Raw genomic sequence first — 25,270 nt, forward strand, 5'->3', positions numbered from 1 at the left:
GACCGTCGTACTTTATCTTAAGCCAACAGCACAACTTTCTCCTTGGAACACTGTTCGTGTTTACGGCGCAGTGACTTAAGACCACCCGCTTCTCAAGACGGGTTAACCACACACGTACGGCCAGGGGGAGTATCCTGGAGAGGAGTGATTTCCATTCAAGCCGGGGGGCGTTTCCTCACCGTCAACACGGTATTGATCACACCGGTAGTTTTCTGCCTCACTTTCTCCTAGCCTCCTTTTTCCTTTTAAAATATGTTTTCTGAAGTCTCTCCAGACGAACCAGAGTAACTTCGTTTTTGGAAAAGAACAAATTTCCCCCAGCAGTGCCAACCCTCCAGCGGCCGAAATGAGCGGTTCTCAAACAACCTTGGAGATTCCAGTGCTCCCTCCGCAGAATTCTAGAACAGCAGCACGTAATCCGACTATTCCGCAGAAGGGCGGACTGCCCAGCGAACCCAGTAACTATGCAAACCCTCTGCCCCCTCGGGGCCCAGAGGGGAGGCCTGTATAAATGCTACAGCCAGGAATAAAAGCGATCTCCCGACCCAGCTTCCTACGTTATTAAAGGTTAACATTTGTTTGGCCATCCAGTGTTTGCCAAGCTCGGGCACGTCGTCCCCGTCAGCCTCCCGAGACCCAGAGGTTTGTCTGCTTCTTAGGGAGTCAGACTTGGACACGCGGTGGCACCTGGGTTCAGGTGAAATCTCGTCTGGGGGGCTCCTCCGAAGTGCCTTGTTCAAGTGTCAGGACCAGCATTGTCAAAACTGGCCCCCTGGTCTGGGCGGGGGGCGGTCAGTGTCGTGGGGAGTTTCTAGCTGGGCCGCACGGGGGGCTTCTGGCTCTTCCAGGGGCGCTGCAGGCTGCAGGCAGGTCCGTGACCTGCCGGCGGAGGCTCTGGGTCTGAAAGGAGCCTGCAGATGACGCCGCCGGGGTCGAGGGCCTCCCATCTCTCCCCTTCCTGTCTGGACATGGTTTAGGAGGGAATTGATTTGGGTTTTTTGTTTACGGTGGGGCAACAGAAGCCTAAGAACCTGAAAAAGAGAGCCCACAGCCCAGGTCAGGAGGCCGCCGTGCCGGCAGCTAAGTGCTGCCGCCACCAGCTCACTGCCCGCCGCCCTCAGTCACGCCCCAGGCCCACGTGGACCAGCGCTGACGACCTTGGTCCTTGCGCATCTTCGCACATTTGCAACCCTGCTCCTTCCATCCACTCGCACCCCCGGCTGGAGCCCCAGCTCAGTGCCTGGGCCACGGCCTACGTGACAGTGACAAACCACAGGCCCCTCTCAGGAGGCGCTGAGCGCGCACCAGGTGCCCCACGTTAGGGCTCCCCCTGGGGTACTCCCCAGGTGACCCCCCTGACTCCATCGCTGCCCACTGTGCGACCCTCGCTGGGACCGCAGCGTCCTGGAAGGGCTCGTGGTCCCTGGGCGGGGAGGCTGCGGTCAAGGGACGCAGGGGGCTCGCCACACCTTGGTGCGAACACCCCGAAAGGCGCCTCCCCGGCCAGGCCCCGCCCCTTCCTCCGCGAAGCCCCGCCTCTTCGCACCGACACCCTCACCCCCCCCTCCGGGCCCGCCCCTTCCTCCCGCGGACCCCGCCCCTCCCCGACCATGCCGCGCGCGCCCAGGTGCAGAGCGGTGCGCGCCCTGCTGCGTGGCCGCTACCGCGAGGTGCTGCCCTTGGCTGCCTTCATGCGGCGCCTGGGGCCCCAAGGCCGGCGGCTCGTGCGGCGCGGGGACCCGGCGGCCTTCCGCGCGCTGGTGGCCCAGTGCCTGGTGTGCGTGCCCTGGGACGCGCGGCCGGCCCCCGTCGGCCCGTCCTTCCGCCAGGTGGGCTGCCCCGGGGACCCCGCTCGGGCCTGCCGGGGTGGGAGAGGGAGGGCTGCGCGCTCAGGCCCCGGGGCGCCTCCGTCCCCAGCGCCTCAGGACCCCTCCACCCCGCAGGTGTCCTGCCTCAAGGAGCTGGTGGCCAGGGTGGTGCAGAGGCTCTGCGAACGCGGCGCCAGGAACGTGCTGGCGTTCGGCTTCGCCCTGCTGGACGGGGCCCGCGGCGGGCCGCCAGTGGCCTTCACGACCAGCGTGCGCAGCTACCTGCCCAACACGGTAACCGAGACCCTGCGCGGCAGCGGCGCCTGGGGGCTGCTGCTGCGCCGTGTGGGCGACGATGTGCTCGCCCACCTGCTGACGCGCTGCGCGCTCTACCTTCTGGTGGCCCCGAGTTGCGCCTATCAGGTGTGCGGGCCGCCGCTCTACGACCTCTGTGCCCCTGCCGCCACTCGGCCCCTCGCCTCCTCCGGCCACCGGCCTGGGACCCGGATGGACCTCAGACCCACGCGCCAGGCCCGAGACGCGGGCGCGAGGCGGCGTCGGGGCGGCGGCGGGAGCAGCCCGCCTCTAGCCAAGAGGCCCAGGCGCGACGTGACCCCAGAGCCGGAGCGGGGGCCACACAGGCCCTCTTCCCGGGCCCCCCCGGGCAGGGCCCACGGGCTGAGTGGCGCCGAACCTGGCGCAGTGACATCTGCCAGGGCCGCCGCGGAGGCCAACTCCGGGGAGGGAGGGCCCCCTGGGACTCGGCTCACCTCCGCAGGCGCACAGCTGTCTCGGCCCCAGGGCTTGCCCCTATCACACCTATCACACCCCGAGACCAAGCACTTCCTCTACTGCCCGGGAGGCAAGGAGCGGCTGCGCCCCTCCTTCCTGCTCAGTGCCCTGCAGCCTAGCCTGACAGGGGCCCGGACACTCCTGGAGGCCATCTTTCTGGGCTCGAAGTCTCCGCGGCCAGGCGCTGCCCGCAGGACTCGCCGCCTGCCCGCTCGCTACTGGCGGATGCGGCCCCTGTTCCGAGAGCTGCTTGCCAACCACGCCCGGTGCCCCTACGACGCGCTCCTCAGGACGCACTGCCCGCTTCGAGCCCCGGCCCCTGCGGAGGGGTCTAGCGCCCGGGCCGGCGGGGGGGCGGGCGGCTGCGCCCTGGGGCGGCCCCCGGGAGCCCCCGGACGCCTGCTCCGGCTTCTCCGGCAGCACAGCAGCCCCTGGCAGGTGTACGCTTTCCTGCGGGCCTGCCTGTGCAGGCTCGTGCCCGCTGGACTCTGGGGCTCCGGGCACAACCGGCGCCGCTTCTTGAGGAACGTGAAGAAGTTCGTCTCCCTGGGGAAGCACGCTAAGCTCTCGCTGCAGGAGCTGACCTGGAAGATGCGGGTGCAGGACTGTGCCTGGCTGCGCGGGAGCCCAGGTGAGGAGCCCGGGCGGGCAGGTGCCTGCTGGACCCCTCCCAGCCTTCCCGCACAGGGGATTCCTGCCTGAGGTGGGCGGTCCACCTGACTCCACCTCGGACCCCCTCCCGGCCTGTTTGCATGCACCTTCGAGGTTCTGACGGATTCAGGCAGGCCCTGGGTGCCAGGGACGAGCAGTGAGTGATCAGATGTGGCACACACGCGGGCAGGGCTATGGCAACAGACGGAAGTGTCCAGAAGCTCTCACGAGCGTACCTGCACGTTGTTCGTCGTCCTTTTTGACTTCAAGGTTTAGCACCTTGAAACGGTGCCGCACGGATAGGAGTGGCCGCTGGGATGAGAGCCCGCTCCTCTGGGGGCGGGAGATGAGGCTCCAGGGTTTCCACACACATCCGCTCAGCCAGCATGCGGGTCCCAACGCCACGGCAGGGCTGGCAGAGGAGGATGGGGCCCCAGCCCCATCTTTTGGAACAAGGGGGTCTCCGGGGAGCAGCGGGGTGCTCTCCTGCCTCAGGGAAGTGGGCTGCCTGCGGGGCCTTGACTCTGAAGCTGGGCCCGCGGCCTCCCTCCCGCTTTCGTTGTCTGGGTTTGATGTTGAGTTTTCTCCGGTCCAGCCACCATCCAGCCCCCTGCTGGCCAGCACCCTCCTCCTCGGCGCACCGGTGCCCGGAGTGCCAGGGACCAGCCAGGACAGACCGGGTGTCTGCCACTTGGCCTCCCCCGAGCTCCCGGACGTCTAGATCGAAGAAGACCGCGGAGGTTGGCAGCTGGGCTGTATGTCGCAGGCTCCGGTGGTGGGGAGGGCTGGGCATCTCCAAAGACCTCCCTTCCAGTGGCCTCTGCGGGGGGCAGTTCCCCAGAGGCTCTGGGGCCAGCTGATGGCAGGCAGCCAGGGCGACCTTCTGATAAGTTGGGTTTGTAAGTTGTTTTTTTTTAAACTGTGGGAGAACGACACACAGCAGCGGCCTGTTCTCCCGACAAATAACTACACAGGAGACACTGCCAAGCGTAAGCGTGCTGTCACACGGCAGATCTCTAGAACGTTCTCGCCTGACGTGCTGATGTATCCATAACCAGCGGCTCCCTGCCCCGTGCCACGCGGATGGGCCTCGAAGGGTCCGGCACCCTCGGACAAGCCTCCACAGGGCTTGCGCTCTCGCGCCGTGGCTCACTTTGTGGAAAGGGTTGAGTTCTGTGGCTCTGTCCCAGCTTCACACGAGGTCTGCCGTGCCTCTGTGCACGGCACACGGAAGGGGGCTGGTGCTCCCCTGGGGGGGGGGGGCCGAGCCCCTGCACCTCCCTGTGTCCCTGCACCCTCGAGCTGTGGCTCTGGCCATCTGCTCCTTCCCAAGGCCGTGGTCGCACCAGTTGCCCACCGGGCCGGATAAGCGATGCAGGGACAGCCTTGGTCTCTAAGCTCTGCTCTGGCGGTCGTGTCTTCTCACCCCCCGCACCCCCCCTCCCCACTGCTGGAGCACCCCTTCCTCTGTGCAGGTGCTCAGTTCGCAGCCCCGGGCTCCCTTGCCTCTGTCAAGCCAGCCCTGACCATTGTCCTGCCTATTGACTCCCGTCAGAAACCTGGTCCCCATCCCTGGTGGCCAGACGGCCGGGCTGTCCACGTCTGCCTCCGGGTGTTGCTAGACGTCACACGGTGGATTCCTGGTGGAGACTCTGGAGGTGCCTCAGCACCTCCCACTCACTGCCTGTTCCCCGGAACCTACCATGGGCTGGCGGCTGCCCTTGTCTCCTTACCCTGGGCTCACGTGGCTCTTGTAGGCTGTGCTTTGCTCCCGTCATCCCGTCCTGTTGACTTCTCTGTGACCACGCGATGGCTTTTCCTAACTGTGGGTGGGAGTGTGGCCCCCCCCCCCCACCGCCGCCGCCGGGGCCCCTTTGACCCTTGGAGTAGAAAATGCTGTCTCAGGGCCTCACTGGCTCAGCTGGGTCTCTGGGGGCCGCATCCCACCTTCCCCCGGGGCCACCCGGACTCCCTTCCTAGCTTCTCAGGGGTGAGCGGCTGTGATTCCCTCCTGGCTGTGCCTTAGCTGCGCCCCAGGTTTCCACGTGACGTATCGTGTTCCCATTTCAATCTTCTCCATCAGCCAGTTATTCAGCTGCTTGTTACTGGTTTTATTGACAACAGGAGCTGTGCAGCAGTGTGTGTGTTAGACCCATTTCTCTGAAGCTGTGCAGACACGTGTTCCGTGTGCAGGCATGTGTTGTGTGTGCAGACGTGTGTTCCGTGTGCAGACGTGTGTTGTGTGTGGAGACAGGTGTCCCGTGTGCAGGCGTGTATTCCGTGTGCAGACATGTGTTCCGTGGGCAGCTGGTCGCCTGCGGCAGGTTGCGGTGCTTGTGCCCCAGGCGTCTCCCTCCCCGAGGGGAGGCGCTGACGGGGGTGTGGGCGTCCTCGGGGGTGGGCTTGTAGGTTTAATCAGGTGGGAGCACATTTCAGAATCCTGATGTCCCTGACGATCGCCTCCGAGTGCCTGTTCCCTTGAAGTGTGTGTTCGTGCCTGCAGGGCGCCCGCTGACTCTCTCTGGGAGGGTGCTTGCCTCGTGCACACTTCTGATCCGTTGCAGCTCGTGCCTGGCCCTCCCACGGCCTCGTGGTTTGGCTCAGACCAGCAGCACGAGCCGGACTGTTCATCCTCCCTGCCGTCCAGCCTGGTCATCTCTGCCACTGGCCTGCAGGCTCTCGTGTCTTTCCCGTGACCACAGTTGAGCCTGGATGCCCCCCCTTTCTTCCCGATCTGGCCGCCTTTCCCACGCGGGTCCTCCTTCCCGTTCTGCCCCCGTGCTCTGCGTCTTCTCGGTGTCCCTCCCCCTGAGCAGCACAAGGGCCTAACTCCCACCTCGGTGTCCCCACTGCCTTAGTTCTGTCCCAAGCTGGGGGTCGTTGTGTGCTCTGTGGTCAGTGTGGGCGAGCTTTGTCCCCTGCCCTGCCCTCTTTCACCGTTCTGTCCTCTGTCCCAGACCAGCTTCTGGACCCCCTTTCTTCTCCTTTACGGTTTCTTCTGTGTCAGTTATTGGTGGTGAAGCCCACAGCCGTATACATGCCACCGCCTCTCACCCTGTGAGACCTACTCGTGATGTTTCTGGGTGCACGTCCCCTGCTGTGCGTCCCACAGGGTGGGGGGCCCTGGTTCATGTCCCTGGGCCCCTGGCGTGCGTCCCACGGAGGGAAGGGGGCCCCGGTGTGCGTCCCCAGCCCCGTGTGAGTGTTCACGGCCCCACAGCGTCTGGCAGCCCTTAGCTCCTGTGTGGCCACCTCTGCTTGTCTGAACCTTCGCAGGTTCAGCCTGGGAAACCGCAGGCATCTCTGGGTCCTGCTGCGGCTGGTGATGCACCTTAGTGTCCGTGCATCACCGTGTGGAGAGCACGTCTCTGCTTCTCCGTCACCCTGCTTGTAAGCCGGGACTGATGATGGAGCCTCGTCATCTCTGGCCGGTGGAAACGTAACGGGGGCACGGGTAACTTCGGCTTTCTGGTAGCCACGTTACAAAGTAAACAAGGAGAGGTGAAGCTAATCTACTGACGTCTTTTTTTTTTATTTATTTAAAAAAAATTTTTTTTTAACGTTTATTTATTTTTGAGACAGAGAGAGACAGAGCATGAACGAGAGAGGGTCAGAGAGAGGGAGACACAGAATCTGAAAGAGGCTCCAGGCTCTGAGCTGTCAGCCCAGAGCCCGACGCGGGGCTCGAACTCACGGACCACGAGATCATGACCTGAGCGGAAGTCAGACGCTTAACTGACTGAGCCACCCAGGCGCCCCTACTGACATCTTTTCTTAAAGCCCAGCGTGCCCAGAACATTCTCCCCTCGGCACATGATCGCGAGAAGCATCATTACTGACGCGCGCCCCTCCTCTGGCTGCGTCCCCGGCCCCCCGCCCCCTTTCAAGCAGCCAGTGGTGGCCGCCACGGGCAGTGCCAGCGAGGGGAGCTCACCGGGCGCGAGGCTGAGGCCGGGTTCTGTGCCTTTTCCCGTTTCAGGGGCCCGCTGCGTCCCAGCTGCCGAACACCGCCGCAGAGAGGAGGTCCTGGCCAAGCTCCTGTGCTGGTTGATGGGCACCTACGTGGTTGAGCTACTCAAGTCCTTTTTTTACGTCACGGAAACCACATTTCAGAAGAACCGGCTCTTCTTCTACCGGAAGAGCATCTGGAGCCAGTTGCAGACCATAGGAATCAGGTGTCTTAGTCAGCGTCACTCGGTCGCGTCTTGTCCGGTCCGTGCAGATGAGAGTCCCGAGTGCTGCCCACCCAGCGGGCTCCGGGCTCCCTGTGGGCCCCTTGTTGGGGGAGCCACGCTGGGCACAGACTCCTGGCACCAGCCCCCTCCCGCCGCCGCTTACCTGTGGAGTCAGAGTTTGGGCCAGCTGGGCTCTGGGGTCTCAAAAGCAGAAGTGTGTGCCAAGTGGAAACAACCGTACGGACAGGTTGTTGGCTCACCCCTGGCATACGGCTCAGATTCTGTTTTAGTTCACACAGAATAAATGGGACTGTGTCACAAGTTGGTAAAACCTGGCCTATTTGACAACATACCTGGGGGAAGTGTCTGGGGACGCAGTAAGCTCCCGCTTGAGTGGCCTCCAAGTGGCTGCTGCGTCTGTCTCCGTTGCCCGGAGGCTGTTTTACGTAAAGGACTGAAGGACTGCGGTGAACGTAGGCTGGACGGGGTCCGGTCAGGGGATGGCGTGACTGGTGGAAACCGGGGCCCTGCGTCTCTGCAGCCTGGCCGACGTGCCCAGCGTCCTCTCGGGCCTTGGCAAGGAGCCTGATGGCGGGACCAGGGGTGCTGAGCCGTGTCTGGCATGTGGGTCGAGCCCACGACCTGAGTCGAGATGTCTCCTGCGCAGGAGGCTGGGCCGGAGTCCCCTGAGCCATGTGGCGCTGGGGCCCGTGTCCCCCTGTGTCTGGAAGAGGGCCTGGAGCCCTTTGTCGTAGGTTTGAGTTAATAGACAGCACGGCCTATTTAACAACTTAAACATTTCCTGGTACCAGACCCAAAGCAGCCATTGAGGCTTCTTGCGGGGACTGTGGAAACCATCCCCCTGCCCCGGGGGGCATGTGACTACCACGGTGGGCTGGGCAGGACACCAGCCCAGGGAGCACCTGCCCCTGCCTGTGGGTGGTTTTGGGGGAAAGGGTGACGGTCACAGGTGACGGGCCGGCAGGTCCACAGAGAGATGATTCTCTTCCCCTGTGGGGGCCACACCAGTCACCGCCTCCCCCTACCCTTGCCCAAAATTCCCGCCTGGTCCCAGCCTGTGCCACCGGGGGCTCTGCGCTGGAAGGAAGCAGGTGTCCTGGCACCCTCGGTGGGAGGGCGCTCCAGCAGGCAGCCGGCCACGGCCACAGCCACGGCGTCCTGGGTTGCTGGGCGCCTGACTGTGCCAACGTGCGAGCACTGGTGCTCTCTGCCAGGCTTGCCCACCCTGGGCTCTGGCAGGGCTGTTGAGCCGTATCCCACGAGGTTCTCTGTTTCAGACAACACTTCAATAGTGTGCATCTCCGAGAACTGTCAGAAGCAGAGGTCAGGAGACACCGGGAAGCCAGACCCACTCTGCTGACATCCAAACTCCGCTTCCTCCCCAAGCCCAGTGGGCTTCGGCCAATCGTGAACATGGACTACGTGGTGGGAGCCAGAACGTTCCGCAGAGACAAGAAGGTCATCGCTATTGTTTCACTTCTAAGCAAAGTGCATTTAAACCCCAGCTTGGTTTTGAGGCCGACAGGAGGCCCAGAGAGGGGCCTGTGGCATTGCCAGATCCACGGAGGGCAGAGCACCACGGGTGGGCCGTCCATCCAGGTGTGGAGAAGGAGCTCAGTGGCAGGCCTGTCTTAGGAGACGCCCAAGGTGTCCCCCCACCCCCCCTCTGTGGCCGGGGGCTCAGCAGGTGAAGGGTGAGCCCTGTCACCAGCCGCAGTTTGTATACATAGTTTCCAGGGTCGTGGGACAGGTCCCAGGGAGGCCCCAGGGGCTGGGGGTGGGGCATGGTGGGATCGGCCACCTGGCCCTTCTGGGCGCTGGGTGGGTGAGGGGACGTGCAGAGGCAGGGAGCCGCCTCCTCTCTGGGGGCCCGGTAGGTGGGGGCGGGGAGGTCCGACCCGGGCCCCCTTTCGCCTGGAGTTGTCTGATGATGCTGCCCGTGTCCCTGGCTGGCCCCACAGGTCCGGCATCTCACCTCGCAAGTGAAGAACCTGTTCAGTGTGCTGAACTACGAGCGGGCCCGGCGGCCCAGCCTCCTGGGGGCCTCTGTGCTGGGCATGGACGACATCCACAGGGCCTGGCGTAACTTCGTGCTGCGCGTGCGGGCTCAGGACCCAGCGCCCCAGCTGTACTTTGTCAAGGTGGGCACCTGGCTCCGGTCCCGCCGTACCAGAGGGAGAGCCGGCCGGGGACACGAGGCCCGTGGGAGCGGCCCCCCCCACCAGCTGGCCCTGCACCGTGGGCTCTGGCCAGGGGGTGGGAGCGGCTGGCCTTCAGGCCCCTGCGTTCGCCCCAGTGAGGCGCCCCTCGGCGGAGCCACGTCACGTCTCGGGGAACCTGGAAGGACGCAGGCCTCCCCTGGGGTGCCGAGTCTGGGGGCCACGGGACAGGTGTGTGCGGGGGCAGTGGGGCTGTCGGTGGGCGTCGGGGTCTCTTACCTGGGTCTGCTGACGGCAGGACCTGGGAACCCCGGGGGCCGGGTGAGCACACGAGCAGCTGTAAACAGACGCCTCCATTCCCACGCAGGTGGACGTGACGGGGGCCTACGACGCCCTCCCTCAGGACAAGCTGGTGGAGGTGATTGCCAACGTGATCAGGCCTCAAGAAAACACGTACTGCGTGCGCCAGTATGCAGTGGTCCAGAGAACCGCCCAGGGGCACGTCCGCAAGTCCTTCAAAAGACACGTAAGACCCAGAGGGGTGTGCGTTCCACACCGAGGGTGTCTGTGGTGCGGGTGTTTCTTCCCAGGCCCCTGTGCTCACCGGGGAGCCCCCTCCTCCCACCACTGCCCCCTGTGCTCACCTGGCTTCCTCCCTCCAGGCCCCAGGTGGCAGCTGCGGGCTGTGGTCATTGCCCCTGTGCAGCCGGGGCAAGCCCCTCGGGCACCTAGCACTGAGGGTTGGTAGGACTCCGGAGGGAATCACGGCATTGGCTCATTTCTCTGAAGTCCCTCCTCCCTGGACCTGCCCCCGTCCATCCTGGCTGCTTAGGTGGCCCCGGACCCCAACCGCCATCCGCTCGGGCTCCACCTGCCACGACAGGGGTCTCGGGAAGGTGGGCTGCCCCCAAAGACTGGACCCCCAGCGGCTTCCTTCGGCATGGCCTCAGTTGTCAGGGGGGGTGACCAAGGGGCTGTTCTGCGGTCTGTGGCCGTGACCCGCTCCCGGGGCCGTTCCCAACCTCCACTGTCAGACGGCGCCTGCCTGCCCCTCATTGCGACTAGGTCTCCCGGCCCCGGGGGGTGTGCACCCGTCTCACGCCCCCTCCTCTTTGCCTGCAGGTGTCCACCTTCGTGGACCTCCAGCCTTACATGAGACAGTTCGTGGAGCATCTACAGGAGACAAGCTCCCTGAGGGATGCCGTGGTCATCGAGCAGGTGGGGGTCAGGCACGCAGCTCGCTGCCAGCGTGGGGCGTGGACGTGGCTGAGGCCGCCGTCCGGCCGGAGGAGCCCCCAGGGCAGCCTCTTCGTGAACCACACTGCCAGAGGCTTGCAGCTGCCTGTGGCTGCCTGTCTCCCTTTCCCACCTGGCCAGGTTCTCTGCTGCAGTCCAGTTTGCTAGACGTCCTTCCCCTCAGCTTTGACCAAGGCTGAAGGAACAGGTGCCCCCTTCCTTGGGACAAGTCGGATTTGCTCTATAGCCCCACCTGGGATCGACCACCTAGTGGGAACCCGTTTTTCCTGCGTGTAAGCAGGGGCTGTTCCTGAGTGCGGGGCCCTCGGTGACGGACCAGCCCACGCAGCACCAGTTATCAGGGACAAGCTGGCCCCCCCCACTGAGGCTCTGACGTCCTGACCCCTTCTCCCCAGCCGGGGCCCCACCGGGTGATGCAGGTCACACCGTGGCGCGTGCCGTCTGGGCCTTCGTGGCTGGAGCCCGGCCGGGGCCACGGGCCACCCGGAGCAGCGTCCGGCACGGTGCGCCTGCCTGTGTGCGTCACGCGCCCTCGCCCGCCCGTGTCTCCCTTTGTTCCCCCAGAGCTCCTCTCTGAACGAGACCGGCCACAGCCTTTTCCACCTCTTCCTGCGCCTGGTGCACAACCACGTCATCAGGATCGGGGGCAAGTAAGTCGGGTCCTTGGCACCTTCCCGTCCTGTGAAACCCTCTGTGCTGGGTGGGGTCACGGTCCGGACAGGCGCTGTGGCCACTCGGCCGGCATAGCAGAAGCGAGGCTCCCGGGGTTCCAGAAGCCCTTTGGCGTTTAAATGCTGGTAGATAATTTTTCTGTCTGTGCAAACAAGACTTAGCTTCCCTGGGTAAGCAATTGTACGAGGACCCCAGGGTGCGTCTGCTGAGAGCAGGTCCTGGGCGTTCAGGCTCACAGCCAAGGTCGTTGGAGGTCAGCCTGGAGGGTGGGCACCTTCCGTGGGACCATGCCCTGTGCACTAAGGGTGGGAAGCTTTTTGGGAGGGGCTGTTATGTTATGAATGACCGTAGTTCTTATTAAAACGTAACTACGTGAGGAGGATAAGCCAGCATCTTCCTGAAAAGCACCCTCACAAGTGCACAGCAAGGTGAGCCTTGACGAAGGAAGTGCACCTGCTCGTGCATGTAAGTGGCACCGAGGTCAGAAGGGGACTTTCTCCGTGGACAGGGCCACACCCGTGACACCCACTTGCTGTCTGCTCTGATCTTTACGAAAAGGGTCGAGCCCCTTGTGGCCGTCGCACGTGTGAACAGACCTCGGTTCACACGCCCCCGGGTCTGCGTGCCTGCATGTCCGCGGGATGCACGGGAGGCCCACCGTGGCCTGCTGCCACCCGCCGCTACCCACGTCCCATCCCCCAGGTCCTACGTGCAGTGTCAGGGGATCCCCCAGGGCTCCATCCTGTCCACTCTGCTCTGCAGCCTGTGCTACGGGGACATGGAGAGCAGGCTGTTTTCCGGGATCCAGCAGGACGGGTACGGGTCCCCTTTGTGTGTGTGTGTGTGTGTGTGTGTGTGTGGTCCTGCCTCCAGCCGCCTCGTGTCTCGGGTCCTCTTGACGCGGACGGGGCCACCCTCTCGTCTTTGTGTCGGGTCACGTGGTGGGCAGCAAGCAGGTCGTGAACACAGGCTCATAAGCGGCTGCGAATGCGGCCAAGGCTCGGGCTCCCACCGGAGCCGCACCCTGGCCCCAGAGCCCGGCCGCCGCCCAGCCTTCCCCCCCCCCTCGCCCCGCCCCGCCCGAGGTGCGAGCCTTGAGTCAGGTTCTCTGGAGAGAGTTACTTCGTTCCCGTCCTGGTGAACCCCGACACGGGGTCCCCCGCTGCAGTGCTGGGCGGTCCTCTCGTAGGGTGCTCCTGCGTCTGGTGGACGACTTCCTGCTGGTCACGCCTCACCTGGCGCAAGCCCAAGCCTTTCTCAGGTAGGGGCGCTGCCCGTGTCCCACGGCACGGCTGTGGCTCATGAGCCCTCGCCGACTTGACGGGCGGAGTAGTAGTAATTCTCGCCTGGCGGCCGTGCCTCCCAAGTGCCCCAGCCTCGGGCGAACGGCGCACTGTGCGTCCCGGCTGTCCTGAGAGCCAGGCGGCAGCCACGCTCGCTGAGCCTCGAGGGGGCTGGAGCCTCGGGTGTGGCGGCAGGCGTGCGTGCTGCTGTGGGTGGGGGGGAGCGGGCTTGGGTGGCCAGGCGGGCGGGGACTGTGTCCCCGGAGGCCCCCTGCAAGTCAGGGTGTGTGCTGTTCTGGGCAGACAGCAGAGGGGGCAGGGACACCCCCGAGGGGGCTGTGCCACACAGGGAGGGAACAGAGGTGAGGGCTGCACCTGCCCATACGGCTCCTGGGGCATCTTTCTCTCTGCAGGCCACGTGGGAGGGACAGCGGGTTCAACGGTGCTCCGAGGCCTGGGACCACGTAGGGGGCTGGCTCATTTCTGCAGAGTGAACATGTGGGGGGCCGGCTCATTTCTCCAGAGTGAAGTCTCAAGTTTGGGGTCCTTGCCTTGGGAAGGGCATCCCCAGCACTGCCCCTCCAGGGGCCCCAGGAATCCAGGGCTGATTTTCAAGTGTGCTTTTCCAGAGAAGGAGAAGATCGTTAAACCCAGGGGCGTTTGCTCTGGTCACTCTGCTATCGTTGGACAGAGGCATCTGGGCAGCGTCCCTGCACCCCGAGCCTGCCCACAGGGGTTCCCGGCAGCCCGGGGCAGGATTCCCACAAATGTGCACTCCTCAGAGTTCAGCCCAATGACAAATTCGTTCTAAGAGCTCCTTAGCCACACGTGGCCAGTGGCTGCCTGGGGGTTCAGCACGGGGTCCTGCTGCCATCACAGAAAGTTCTAGGGATGACGCTACAGGCAGGTGGCTCAGTGTATGTCGGGGTTCCACCCAGGATGCAGACCACTTGGGGCAGATATCCTGTGTCCAGGGGGAGATTTTTGAGGATTCATTCAGCCCTGGCACTGGCGTGGGTGGGCCTGGAGGCCGGAGGTCCACGGGGCAGGGGCTGGGGCTGTGGTCTCAGGAAGACGCTCCCTCCTTGGTTCACCCATCCTGTGTGTCAGGCCCTTCCTGATGCAGAGCCCGCCCCATGGCAGACAGTCACTTCCTTTAAAACTGGCATATTACAGTTGTGGACCTTGTCAGCCGCCACTGTGACACTGTGACCTGTAGCTGTACATGTGGACGCGGCTGGCTGTCCCCAAGAGGGTTTCAGCCCCTGAGCTCTGCCTGCCCCCCGGGCCCCGCCTCCCCCATGGTCAGCTGGTCCCGCGCTGACAGCCCACCTGGGACCTGGGGCCTGGGACCTGGGGCCAGGGTCGTCTGGTGTCTGCTAGTCCCCCAGGTTTCAGCCTCAGCCCTTCCCCGGCCCAGCCACCCTGCTCTGGGCGCTGGCCTCGCTCACCCAGAAGCCTGTGGGGACGGGCCCCTGGAGTCAGAGCAGGGCCCTGCCTGGCTTCCTCGGGCACCTCGCTGGGGCCTGCAGACCCCCTCCGGGTGGCTGATGCGGCCTCTCTGCCCCAGGACCCTGGTCAGCGGTATTCCTGAGTATGGCTGCACAGCCAACTTGCAGAAGACGGCAGTGAACTTCCCCGTGGACACCGGCGCCCCTGGCAGTGCGGCCCCCCTCCAGCTGCCCGCCCACTGCCTGTTCCCCTGGTGCGGTTTGCTGCTGGACACGCGGACCCTGGAGGTGTTCTGCGACTACTCCAGGTGCGTGTGACGCAGGTCGGCGCTCCCCGTTCCTGCCTCCGTGTGACCCCGAGAGCTCAGGCCAGCGGTGCCCAGCTTCAGAGGGCGCGGTGGGCGCTCGCCACGTGAGCGGTTTCCTGGGCTTGTTCTTGGCAACAGGAATTTGTGCGGCAGACTTGGGGGTCACCAGTGTGTTCCGCGGGGACCTGCTGGGCACAGGTCTCTTTAGGACCAGGGCACACGCCGTAACGGCCACCGTGGCCTCGCTGCGTCGCCTTTACCCCTCGGGAGTGGGGCCGTGGAGCATGGGGGCTGCTCTGGACACAATACTGTGGCACCTCAGGCTGCCGGGAAAATTACCACGGGCAGGGCCGCTAAACCAGGTGTTCATGCACTCACATCCCGGAGGCCGTGAGCCTGGGATCCAGGTGCGGGTGGGCTGGTTTCTCCTGAGGTCTCTCTCCCTGGTGTGTAGACGGCCGTGGTCCCCCTCGGACCTCCTGCCCCCCGTGTTCAAGGGTCACTGGTGTCTTTTTCTTCCTCTAAGGACATCGGTCCTGTTGGATCTGGGCCTATGGCCCTAGCCTTAATCACTTCTTAAAGACACTGGGGTCGCGTGGGTTAGGGCTGCCACACATGGATTTTGGGGACACAGTTGAACCCCTAACAGCCAGCTTCCCTGAGCCCGCGAGCTCCCAGGCTGAGCTCAGGCTTGGCGCGGACACAGACAGACTCAGGATGGATGTGGATGCACGAATCTGCCTTTTTATGAATAAAAAGTACAGATTGCAGATTCCAAGGCAGTGGGGGATGGCGGGCCCATCCGCTTTGCTGTGTTGGTGACCAGCTGTCCCGGCTTGAACACTCCCGGTCACACTCGGTCCCGTTTTAGGGGTGCTCTCTGGGGAGAAGCAGGTGCAGACGCTCCCCGCTGCCTCAGCCCTGCTGCCCCCGCCCCTCACTCCGGCCCTCATCCGTGCTCCGTCCGGGGGGGCCCTGGCCTCTCCCCCTCCCCCCGCGCCCCTGTCTTTGGTTGTTCCCGGCTTCCGGCCCTCCCTTGCCGTCCGGGCCCCATCACACTGCCCAGCTCTCTGTGCCCCAACCACACCACTTGGTCATAAACTGCACGCCAGTTTCCTGCTCCCCAAGAAGCTATGGCCATTTTGGGGACAGCATCCCATCCGGGGACTGTCCCTGGGTAAGGACGATGCCCCAGAGCAGGTGGGTGTCGCCGGGCAGCTCTGCTCCCACAGGCCCTGTCAGCAGGTGCCCGTTCACAAAAGCGGCCCCAAAGGCCCAGCCGCGGAGGCAGAGGCGCCTGGGAACCCGCGACGGCACGAAGCAAGGGCTCCACGGGCCGAGGAGGAGGGTGAGCGCCGTTTCGGGAAGGACAGTGACAACGCAGACCTCCCAGTCTTCCCCGAACCCCAGATCAGGCGAGGTGGGGGGGTGGGGGGGTTCCGGGCAGTCATACCCGGTGACAGGCGAGTTCGCCTTGGTGCGGCGGGTGGAGCCAGGGTGACTTTATGTCTGGGCGAGTCGGCCCCAGCCCTGCCACCTGGCGCCCAGGAGACAAAACAGCAGACCCAGCGCAGCACGTGGGTGGAGGCCATCCTACCTGGTGCCGGGGGCGGGGGTGGGGCGTGCAGCCTGGGTGGGCCTCAGGCCAGGGGGAGGCGGGGAGCGGCTCTGAGCACCTGTGAGCAGGGAAGGGAAGCCACCTCGCAGCCACGTGTCCTCGCTGAACCCGATGTCTGGGGCCCACAGCTGCGTCTTGGGCATGTCCTTCGGGGGCGGGTTAGGGACCGGCCCCGGTCACCCAGCGTCGCGGGGAGCGGGATTCGAACGCGGGCCCGGCTCCAGCACTCTCGCTTCCGTGCACCGAGCTCTGCACGGGTGGACACGGGGGCTTGTAGCAGACGGCAGCAAGAGGCCACGGTAGCCACCCGGCACGGAGCAGAGGGCGGCGGTCCTGAGTGCGGTCGGCCGGGACCCTCGGCAGTGCTGTGGCTAGCCTCGTGGGCACATTCCTGAGGGTGGGGCAAACTGGACCGACTTTTCTGGAAAGCAGTAAGTTCACATTATGGTCCTTGAAGCATTCATACGTTTTCCCGGTAACTGCACATCCAGAAACCCGTCCTCCAGAAAAAAATTCCTGGATGTTGTCAGAGATCTCACCTGACCGTTTGGGCCGCGTGACTCAGCACAGCCAACAGCGAAACGACCTAAATCGTGGCCGTGTAGGTGTTGATGCCTCACCAAGAAGAAACCTTATTCTGCCATTAGAATTGCTGTCAAGAGGCACCCGGTGGCTCAGTCAACTAAGCATCTGGTTCTTCATTTCAACTCAGGTCACGATTCCAGGGTCCTGGGTCCGAGCCCTGAGTCAGGCTCTGCGCTGACGGCACGGAGTCAGCTTGGGATTCTGTCCCCCTCTCTCTTTCTGAAAATATATAGACGTTTTTAAAAAATTGCTGTCAAATAACATTTAATAAGATGAGAACTCGGACTCGAGACAAGTGTGTCCCAAGCTGGTACTAAGGAACACGTCCCAGGACACATGTCACGCGGGTCAAGGGCTCATTTTGGGGGCCCGGATGCAGGGAGGCGGTGTGGCTGGAATGCCCACAGGTGTCACTGCTGCCGAGTGGGTGACTTTCCTCCCACTGCCCGTGTCCTCCACATTTCCCACCTTGAGACCACGTCAGAGGGGTCAGGCTGTCTGTGGGGCGACCTCCTCCTCCGAGAAGCCCTCGGGGCTGTCGGAAGGCACCAGGCTGTGGCCTCAAGGCCCCAGCTGCCCGGCTGAGCCTGACGAGACCCCAGCCAGCCTGGACCCTCTCCCAGGAAGGCGCGTGCTTGCGTGTGGTCAATGCGTTGGTCGAGTCGCACAGATCTTGCTGGTGCCGTGTGCCGTTTGTCAATAACAAACACGTAAATGCCCCGCACCGTGACCCAGATGCCTGTGGTGCGTGGGTGCCCCACCCCGTCTGAGTCCTCGTGCCGTCTCCCGCTGCCACTCGCCCTGGCTTCACACGTGGGCGGGGCCGGGTGCGGGCGGGCCGACTGCGCGCCTGGCGTGTGCGGAGGGCTGGGGTCTCGGGGGCCCCCCGCTCCGGAGTCTCGGGCCCCGCTCTCGAGTCTCAGGGGCTCCCCTCTGTGCCGCAGTTACGCCCAGACCTCCATTCGCTCGAGCCTGACCTTCAGCCAGGGCACCAGGCCCGGGAGGAACATGCGTCGCAAGCTGCTTGCGGTCATGCGGCTGAAGTGCTGTGCTGTGTTTCTGGATCTGCAGGTGAGCCCGCGGCCGGGGGCACCAGCAGGTGCCCGAGCTCAGCCCGGCCCGCTGAGAGCTACGCGTGTTAAATACATGAGTGTTTGTGTGCGAGTGTGAACATACGGGTGTGAATGCCCTGAGTCCCGCCTGGGCCCCTCGTCCTGGGCACCTGGGTCCCTCCCCACGGAGGGGTGGGCGTCCGAGGCCTTGGGGCTCAGGCTCTAGAGCCACTGGGCGCTCACGTCCTGTCCCTCCCTGACTGTCCTTCCCTCCAGCAGCCCCTGCCACCGTGGCAGGGCGGGGCCTCCCAGGCCACTTCCTTCTGCCTCCATTTGACCTGGTGACAGAAATTGACGTTCCGGAGGCATTTGCAATGTTTTTCTTTCTTTGTGACCCAGGTAAACAGCATCCACACGGTTTATACAAACATTTACAAGATTTTCTTGCTGCAGGCCTACAGGTGGGTTCACCAGCCACACCACCACATGCCACAGGACCCTTTGTGCCCTGGGCCTCCCTCGGCCTGGAGCACGCCCTACCCTCTGGGTCCCAGTATCTGCAGAGTTTTCAGTCGCACACGCTTTGGCTTCGTGCATGTGCACGGATGCTTCTCAGTGTGGGAAGTGCCTGTGTCACCAGGCAGTGAGGGGTGGCCAGCGTGGCCTGGGGTGTCCCCACTCCTGTGTCCTGACCCAGGACCTCGCAGGGGCCTCGGGTCTCAGGATCAGGCCAGTACAGGTGAGGGTCCACAGCTCTCTGATGTCCCCCGGAAATGGGTGGTGGGACGTGGCTCCCGAAGAGCCCAGCGGATATTCTCGCCCCACTGATCATGTGCGTCTGGAACATTCTCCATCCCTGGGAGCTTCCAGGTCATCCTGCTGAGAACGGGGACGTGGCTGGGCAGTCGTGGATCCCTTCCGTGCCTGTGCTTTTCTGAGTCGTGGGGCGGGGGGGACGTTTCCCCCTTCAGGCTATGTCGATGCCTCAGGTCACATCACCGGCCCTGGCCTCAGGGTCGCAAAGTCGGGCTTTGCTTCAGCTCAGGGGAGCAGGCAGCCTCTACCCACAGTCAGGACAGACGGGTGTGTGCACCGTGGGGCCAGACAGGGGCCGAGCATCAGTGTAGAGCCCCCCAGAGTCCGCGTTAGCTGGTTGTGTATTTGTTGTGGAACGAGGCAACTGTCTCACGGGAACTAGGCACGGCTGGGTGGCTGGGTTTCCTCCCAGAAACCCCCTCTAGGCCCCAGAGCACCTGTGCCCCTTGCGGCCGTGGGGGCGGAGACTGCCCGGCGTTCGTCCACCGTCATGTCCCGGGAAGGCCTCGCTCAGGGCTCCTGTCCTGTGCTCTGTGGTTGTAATGCTGCCTTTCCCTGCATCTTCCAAACCCCCTGCCTCTGCTCTCGTGGGCGAGCTGCCTCGAGGTCTCTGACAACGTGCTCGCTATAAGCATGAAGGTCCCCCCATCCCCCCGGCCCCGCCACACACAGCTAAAGACCAAGGTGGACACACCCTTGCTTTGCAGCCTTCCTGCAAGGGCAGGCCAGTTCCCCGGCCAGCTCCACGCCCCGGTGGCCAGGTCATGTGTACCTCGAGGAGGGGCCCCGCTCTCGTGTCCCCACTTGTGGACCTGTTCCTCGTGAGCCCAGGGACACCTGCCCACCGGGGAACATATTCAAATCCTGGGTTCAGGCGAGGCACCCTCGGCAGCTCTGTGCTCCTCGTGAGGGCGCATGCGGCCCCAGACGGCGGGTACCCAGAGCTACTGGCTTCTCTGGCCACATGCAGAAGCCTCAGCCGTTTCCAAATACAGAGGCTGTGGCAGGTGGGAGGCCCTAAGAACACCACCCTTTCTGGGGCGGGAATGTGGAAATGTGAGGCTGGCCGGTGATGAGTGGGCGAGGCCGTGTGTATCCACATGGCCCTTGGGGCAGGACCCTCTCGTGCAGTGTCCGATCGGAACCCTCGGGCTCAGCTCCTTTCACAGCTGAGGGTGGGCGTCGGGCTGGAGGCGCTGGGGAGCAGCGTCCACTCAGGAGGGGTTCTCCACCTGCAGAACGTGCTCCCCCCCAGCGCCCTCCCCCAGGGCTCCAGGGACCGCCCTCCCCCCCAGCGCCCTCCCCCAGGGCTCCAGGGACCATGCTCCCCTCTAGGGCTCTCCCCCAGGGCTCCAGGGGACGTGCTCCCCCCCCCCCAGGGCCCTCTCCCAGGGCTCCAGGGACCGCGCTCCCCCCCAGGTCCCTCCCCCAGGGCTCCAGGCACCGTGCTCCCCCCAGCGCACTCCCTTAGGGCTCCAGGGACCGTGCTCCCCCCAGGACCCTCCCCCAGGGCTCCAGGGACCGTGCTCCCCCCCAGGTCCCTCCCCCCGGGCTCCAGGGACCGTGCTCCCCTCTAGGGCTCTCCCCCAGGGCTCCAGGGACCGTGCTCCCCCCAGCGCACTCCCTTAGGGCTCCAGGGACCGTGCTCCCCCCAGGACCCTCCCCCAGGGCTCCAGGGACCGTGCTCCCCCCCAGGTCCCTCCCCCCGGGCTCCAGGGACCGTGCTCCCCTCTAGGGCTCTCCCCCAGGGCTCCAGGGACCGTGCTCCCCCCAGCGCACTCCCTTAGGGCTCCAGGGACCGTGCTCCCCCCAGGACCCTCCCCCAGGGCTCCAGGGACCGTGCTCCCCCCCAGGTCCCTCCCCCCGGGCTCCAGGGACCGTGCTCCCCTCTAGGGCTCTCCCCCAGGGCTCCAGGGACCGTGCTCCCCCCAGGACCCTCCCCAGGGCTCCAGGCACCGTGCTCCCCCCCAGGTCCCTCCCCCCGGGCTCCAGGGACCGTGCTCCCCCCCAGGTCCCTCCCCCCGGGCTCCAGGGACCGTGCTCCCCTCTAGGGCTCTCCCCCAGGACTCCAGGGATCGCACTCCCCCCAGGTCCCTCCCCCAGGGCTTCAGGCACCGTGCTCCCCCCAGCGCACTCCCCCAGGGCTCCAGGGACCGTGCTCCCCCCAGGACCCTCCCCCAGGGCTCCAGGGACCGTGCTCCCTCCAGGGCCCTCCCCCAGGGCTCCAGGGACCGTGCTCCCCCCAGCGCACTCCCCCAGGGCTCCAGGGACCGTGCTCCCCCCAGGACCCTCCCCCAGGGCTCCAGGGACCGTGCTCCCTCCAGGGCCCTCCCCCAGGGCTTCAGGCACCGTGCTCCCCCCAGCGCACTCCCCCAGGGCTCTAGGGACCGTGCTCCCCCCAGGACCCTCCCCCAGGGCTCCAGGGACCGTGCTCCCTCCAGGGCCCTCCCCCAGGGCTTCAGGCACCGTGCTCCCCCCAGCGCACTCCCCCAGGGCTCTAGGGACCGTGCTCCCCCCAGGACCCTCCCCCAGGGCTCCAGGGACTGTGCTCCCTCCAGGGCCCTCCCCCAGGGCTCCAGGCACCGTGCTCCCCTCCCCTGACCCTGGGACGTTTGTGCCTTCCAAACCCAGCTCTGGTTCCCGCAGGTGGGAAGTATTTCGCACACCAACATGGTTGCCACACCTGTGAAGACAGGTTACTGGGGGGGCGACGCGCGCGCAGAAGGGGCCCAGGTGGTCAGTGAGCACCTGGCGAGGCCTTGTCGTGTGGTCGGCCGCGTGCACATGCATCCACGCGCACACATGCCCGTACACGTGCCTGCCGGCGGGGCACGCGTGCACACGCACGTTCCAGCCAGGGGACGCCGCGCTGACCGGTGTCCCTCACTCAGGTTCCACGCGTGCGTGCTCCAGTTTCCGTTCAACCAGCCGGTGAGGAAGAACCCCTCCTTTTTCCTCCGTGTCATCGCGGACACCGCGTCGCGCTGCTACTCCCTCCTGAAAGCCAAGAACACAGGTGTGCGCAGTGAGCCGGCGCGGCTGGCGGGTTCGGGGGGGGTCACTCGGGGTGCCGGCAAAGCCCAGGCTGCTCACCCGCCTGCTTCCGATCCCGGGCGCCGTGTGCTCCAGGAGCCCCCGTGCCGCACCTGCCGCCAGCGGAGTCGTCGGGGAGGGGGGGGGACTTAGGGAGGCCGGCTCGTGCCGCCTGCAGATGCGGTGGCCTTTGCCGACGGCGCACTGGCCTCTCGCCCGCCCTCTGCCCGAGGGCAGCGGTCCTGTGTGCTGGGAGTGTGACGGTCATTCCTGGCCTCCTCCTGGTCGGCACCTCCGTCAGGCCCGGGCGCGTTCACGCCCCTCCCCGGCCACTTGCGCAAAGGCGGGCCAGGGGTCGGCAGGGGGCCGGCCCTCGCACCGGCTGCCCATCCCAGGGGAACGTGAGGGGCGCCCACGTGGGCCGCTGGCCCGCCTCTGCCTGGGGCTCCCCGTCTGCAGCTCGGCCTTCCTCCGGGCACCCCCAAGGATGGTCTCCGCTCCCCGTGGCCTCTCCAGAAGGTTCTGGTCCGTCTGCAGCCCACGCCGAGCCGTGTCCCCAGGGTCCTTGCTGTTTCAGTTCTGTGCAAGTTTCTTCAGAAAAGTGGAAGGAAGCATTTCAGCCATCAGGGTCCCTGGTGGTTGTGTTGGGGCCGTCCTTGAAACAAAATCACCTGTTTGACCCCTGGCCTCTGCCCCTGCTCCTGGGCTCGGGGTGGCAGGCAGGGACCCCAGCTGGCATCGGGAGCATCAGAGGGGAAGAGGGCGGGCAGGGCCTCAGCGGTCCCTGTGTCTCTCCCCCCACCCCCCAGGGCTGTCCCTAGGGGCCAAGGGCGCCTCCGGCCCGTTTCCTTCCGAGGCCGCCCGGTGGCTCTGCCTGCACGCCTTCCTGCTCAAGCTGGCTCGTCACAGCGGCACCTACAGGTGTCTTCTGGGACCGCTCCGGGCGGGTGAGTGGCACAGCGAGCGCCAGCCCCTGGGGCGCCCTGCTGGGCAGGCACAGGGCCCTGTCCTCCCATGTGCTTGCATGGGCAGCGTGGCCCCTCCACGTCTCACTGGTGGTGGCTGGGTCTGGAGCCCAGGTGATGGGGTTCAGGTGTCCCGGGTTGCAGGCTCTTTCTCACCGCAGGACCTGGGCACCCACCGGCCACCCCACCTCTCCACACCTCCTGTCCGTGGGGAGAGGCCCCCCTCCCTCCACAAGGGAGTCCCCCAGGCCCCGCCCCGACACTGGCACAGGGCCCCCAGCAACACGTCTTTCCCAAACGCCCCTCTTGCCCACCCCACCTGGTGCCCAGAGCCTGGCCTGTGCACACAGACCGTGCCTGCCTGGCCTTCAGCGGAGTCCCGAGGCCGGGGGTTGGGGAAGGCGTTTCTTCCAGGCCGGTCTGATTTCACTTGTCCCTTACAGCCAAAGCACAGCTGCGTCGGCAGCTCCCGAGGGTCACCCTGGATGCCCTGGAGGCAGCAGCCTCCCCGGGCCTGCCCGCAGACTTCAGGACCATCTTGGACTGATGGCCCGTCCTCCTGGCAGGCCGGGGCGGGCTCCACGTGGCTCCACGTCACGGGCGGGGGGCGCCAGCTGACCATGCACCGCTGGCCAGGCCGGTGCCCGTGTCCTTGTGGAAGAGAGCCCACCCACCACCAGCTAGTGATTGGGGTCCTGTCCCTCAGCTGCTGACCAAAGGAGGGGGCAGGTGGGAGAACCTGGCTGGGGCGTCAGGCCGTCTGAATAGAGCACGTCCCGACCTTTGTCACGCCCCCATCGCACCCCTGCTGTGGGGCAGCCCCAGTCTGGAGTGCGGGCGCAGAGAGGCATGTGGGGTGCTCGGCGGTGGATGTGGGCTCCTTCCCTGACCTGCGTCCAGATGCATGTCCCATCGAGCTTTCTTCCTCAGAAGCCAAGGGCCCAGTCAGCTGTTTGAGACCCATCCCTGCCCCTACCTGTGACCTTGCCCTGCCCCTCCCACCATGCGCCGGCCTCCTGGAGCCTGAGTGTCTGGCACGCCCTGTCCACGGCCACCCCCACTTCCGGACTCTTCCCTGCTGGCCCTTGCTCAGCACACGGTGGCCCCAGGTTATCCTGGGGGTGCTCCTCTGCGTGGCCTCCTACCTCTGCACCTGCCACCTCCCCTGTGACTCCTGGGGGCCACGGGAAGAACACTCAGCCCTTGTTCTCATAGGTTTAAATGTTCCCACGTTTGCATTAAAGCACACACTGTGTGAGGTATCCATGCCGTTCTCTGTAATTACAGAGACTTACACTTGTGCCCCTGCATGATGTGCGGGGCCCTTGGCCTGGCAGGGGTCCCAGGGGGCTTCTGGGGCAGGGATGTGGAAGTGGGGAGGGGGAAGGGGCGCCTCCCTGGGGCAGGTGCGGCTGGGTAGGGAAGGCCCCAGCCCAGCACGCACCCCGTCTTCAGCCGGCTCTGGCCGCACCGTGGGCCCTGGAAGGGGGGGTGGGCCTGTGCCCAGGACACCGGGACTTCCAAGCACATTTCTCCTCTGGCCGCTAGCTTCGGCGTCCACATGATCGGCGCCTTCCGGAGGGTTCCTCGGAGTGGACAGCGGGGGCATGATACGGGGGCTTGGGGGGTGGGTGGTAGCCCACTGCCCTGCATCCAGCCCTGTGTTCTGGACCTGGGCCAGTGGATGTGCCTGTCCTCCTGCCCTCGTCTGTCCCCTCTGTCACTCTCCCATTTGCACATCCTGACTGCCGTGGGGCTCCTTAGTTCATGTACGGTCACATCTGTTTAGCTGGACTGTCCATGCTGGTGTAGAGCGGACCGTCCGCCAGCAGCACGGGGGCCTGGGAACAGGTGTCCTGCGTATGGCTCTGCAGGCTGGGCTGCCTGAGCGGGGTCCCCAAGGGTGAGAACTTCACAGGGGATCCTGCTCACACACCTGCGGGCCTCCCTGGCTGGACAGCAGCAGGGTGCCCCAGACAACCTTTCGGGGGAGGCAGAGCAGTTAGAGGTAACCCTTGGAGGTGAGGTGGCAGATGTCCTGGGGGTGTGACTGCACACAGGCATTCCCCACCCCAACTTTCTGATTCAGCAAATCTGGGGAAGGCCCGGGATTTGCACCTTTATGGAGTTCTAAATGAGGCTGGTCCCATGGGGGACCCCATGCTGAGAACCACTTCAGGGTGGATGGGGCCATCTTTTAAGCAGTGAGTGGCCCCCGGGGCAGAGCAGGCAGTGTGGCTCCAAGGTCAGGGTTAGGAGTTTGGAGGTGTGTAGAGGGCAAGGTCATGGGGGACGCAGCTGAGGCCATCGGGGAAGTGACCAGAGGTCCTGGAGAGGCCTCATAGAAAGTAGAGGGTCAGGAGCCCCGCCCCGGCCCCTTGGCCTCCCTGGTCAGACCCTCACCCAATAGGCCACCCTGGGCTCACAACCCCTGGGAGGTGCCCCAGGAAAGGATGTGCTGTCCTTGGGGCTGTGGGCTTTCTCAGGGTGCCCTGCTTCCCATCCATTAAAGATGAGCCCACGTGTTGGAGACACTCGCGTGCCCTTGCAGACCACCAGGTGGGGGCTGTGCTGTGCATGTGGGGCTATGCAGGGTGCTGGACAAACATCCTTGAACAGATGGA

General features: G+C 65.1%; 1 protein-coding gene across 1 annotated transcript; it reads left to right on the forward strand.

The window, feature by feature from the left end:
• Positions 1-1,610: 1,610 nt before the first annotated feature.
• On the forward strand, positions 1,611-23,901 carry TERT (telomerase reverse transcriptase). Its single transcript, XM_042957167.1, has 15 exons — positions 1,611-3,231; positions 7,231-7,426; positions 8,725-8,905; positions 9,409-9,588; positions 9,974-10,132; positions 10,729-10,824; positions 11,428-11,513; positions 12,238-12,351; positions 12,725-12,796; positions 14,389-14,577; positions 17,725-17,851; positions 18,232-18,293; positions 21,540-21,664; positions 22,491-22,628; positions 23,090-23,901. Exons 1-15 carry the CDS (start codon positions 1,611-1,613, stop codon positions 23,191-23,193), a joined length of 3,450 nt encoding a protein of 1,149 aa, XP_042813101.1. The 3' UTR covers positions 23,194-23,901.
• The last annotated feature ends 1,369 nt before the right edge of the window (positions 23,902-25,270 follow it).

The sequence above is a fragment of the Panthera tigris genome, chromosome A1 (genome assembly GCF_018350195.1).
Source record: "Panthera tigris isolate Pti1 chromosome A1, P.tigris_Pti1_mat1.1, whole genome shotgun sequence".
NCBI lineage: Eukaryota > Metazoa > Chordata > Mammalia > Carnivora > Felidae > Panthera > Panthera tigris.

What these genes read in the sequence shown, in the direction of transcription:
- TERT (XM_042957167.1), top strand. Translation starts at nt 1,611, where the DNA reads ATGCCGCGCGCGCCCAGGTGCAGAGCGGTGCGCGCCCTGCTGCGTGGC. An exon ending in CAAGCCCAAGCCTTTCTCAG is followed by an intron (nt 12,797 to 14,388) that starts GTAGGGGCGCTG and finishes TCTCTGCCCCAG; the next exon opens with GACCCTGGTCAGCGGTATTC. An exon ending in CCTGAAAGCCAAGAACACAG is followed by an intron (nt 21,665 to 22,490) that starts GTGTGCGCAGTG and finishes CCCACCCCCCAG; the next exon opens with GGCTGTCCCTAGGGGCCAAG.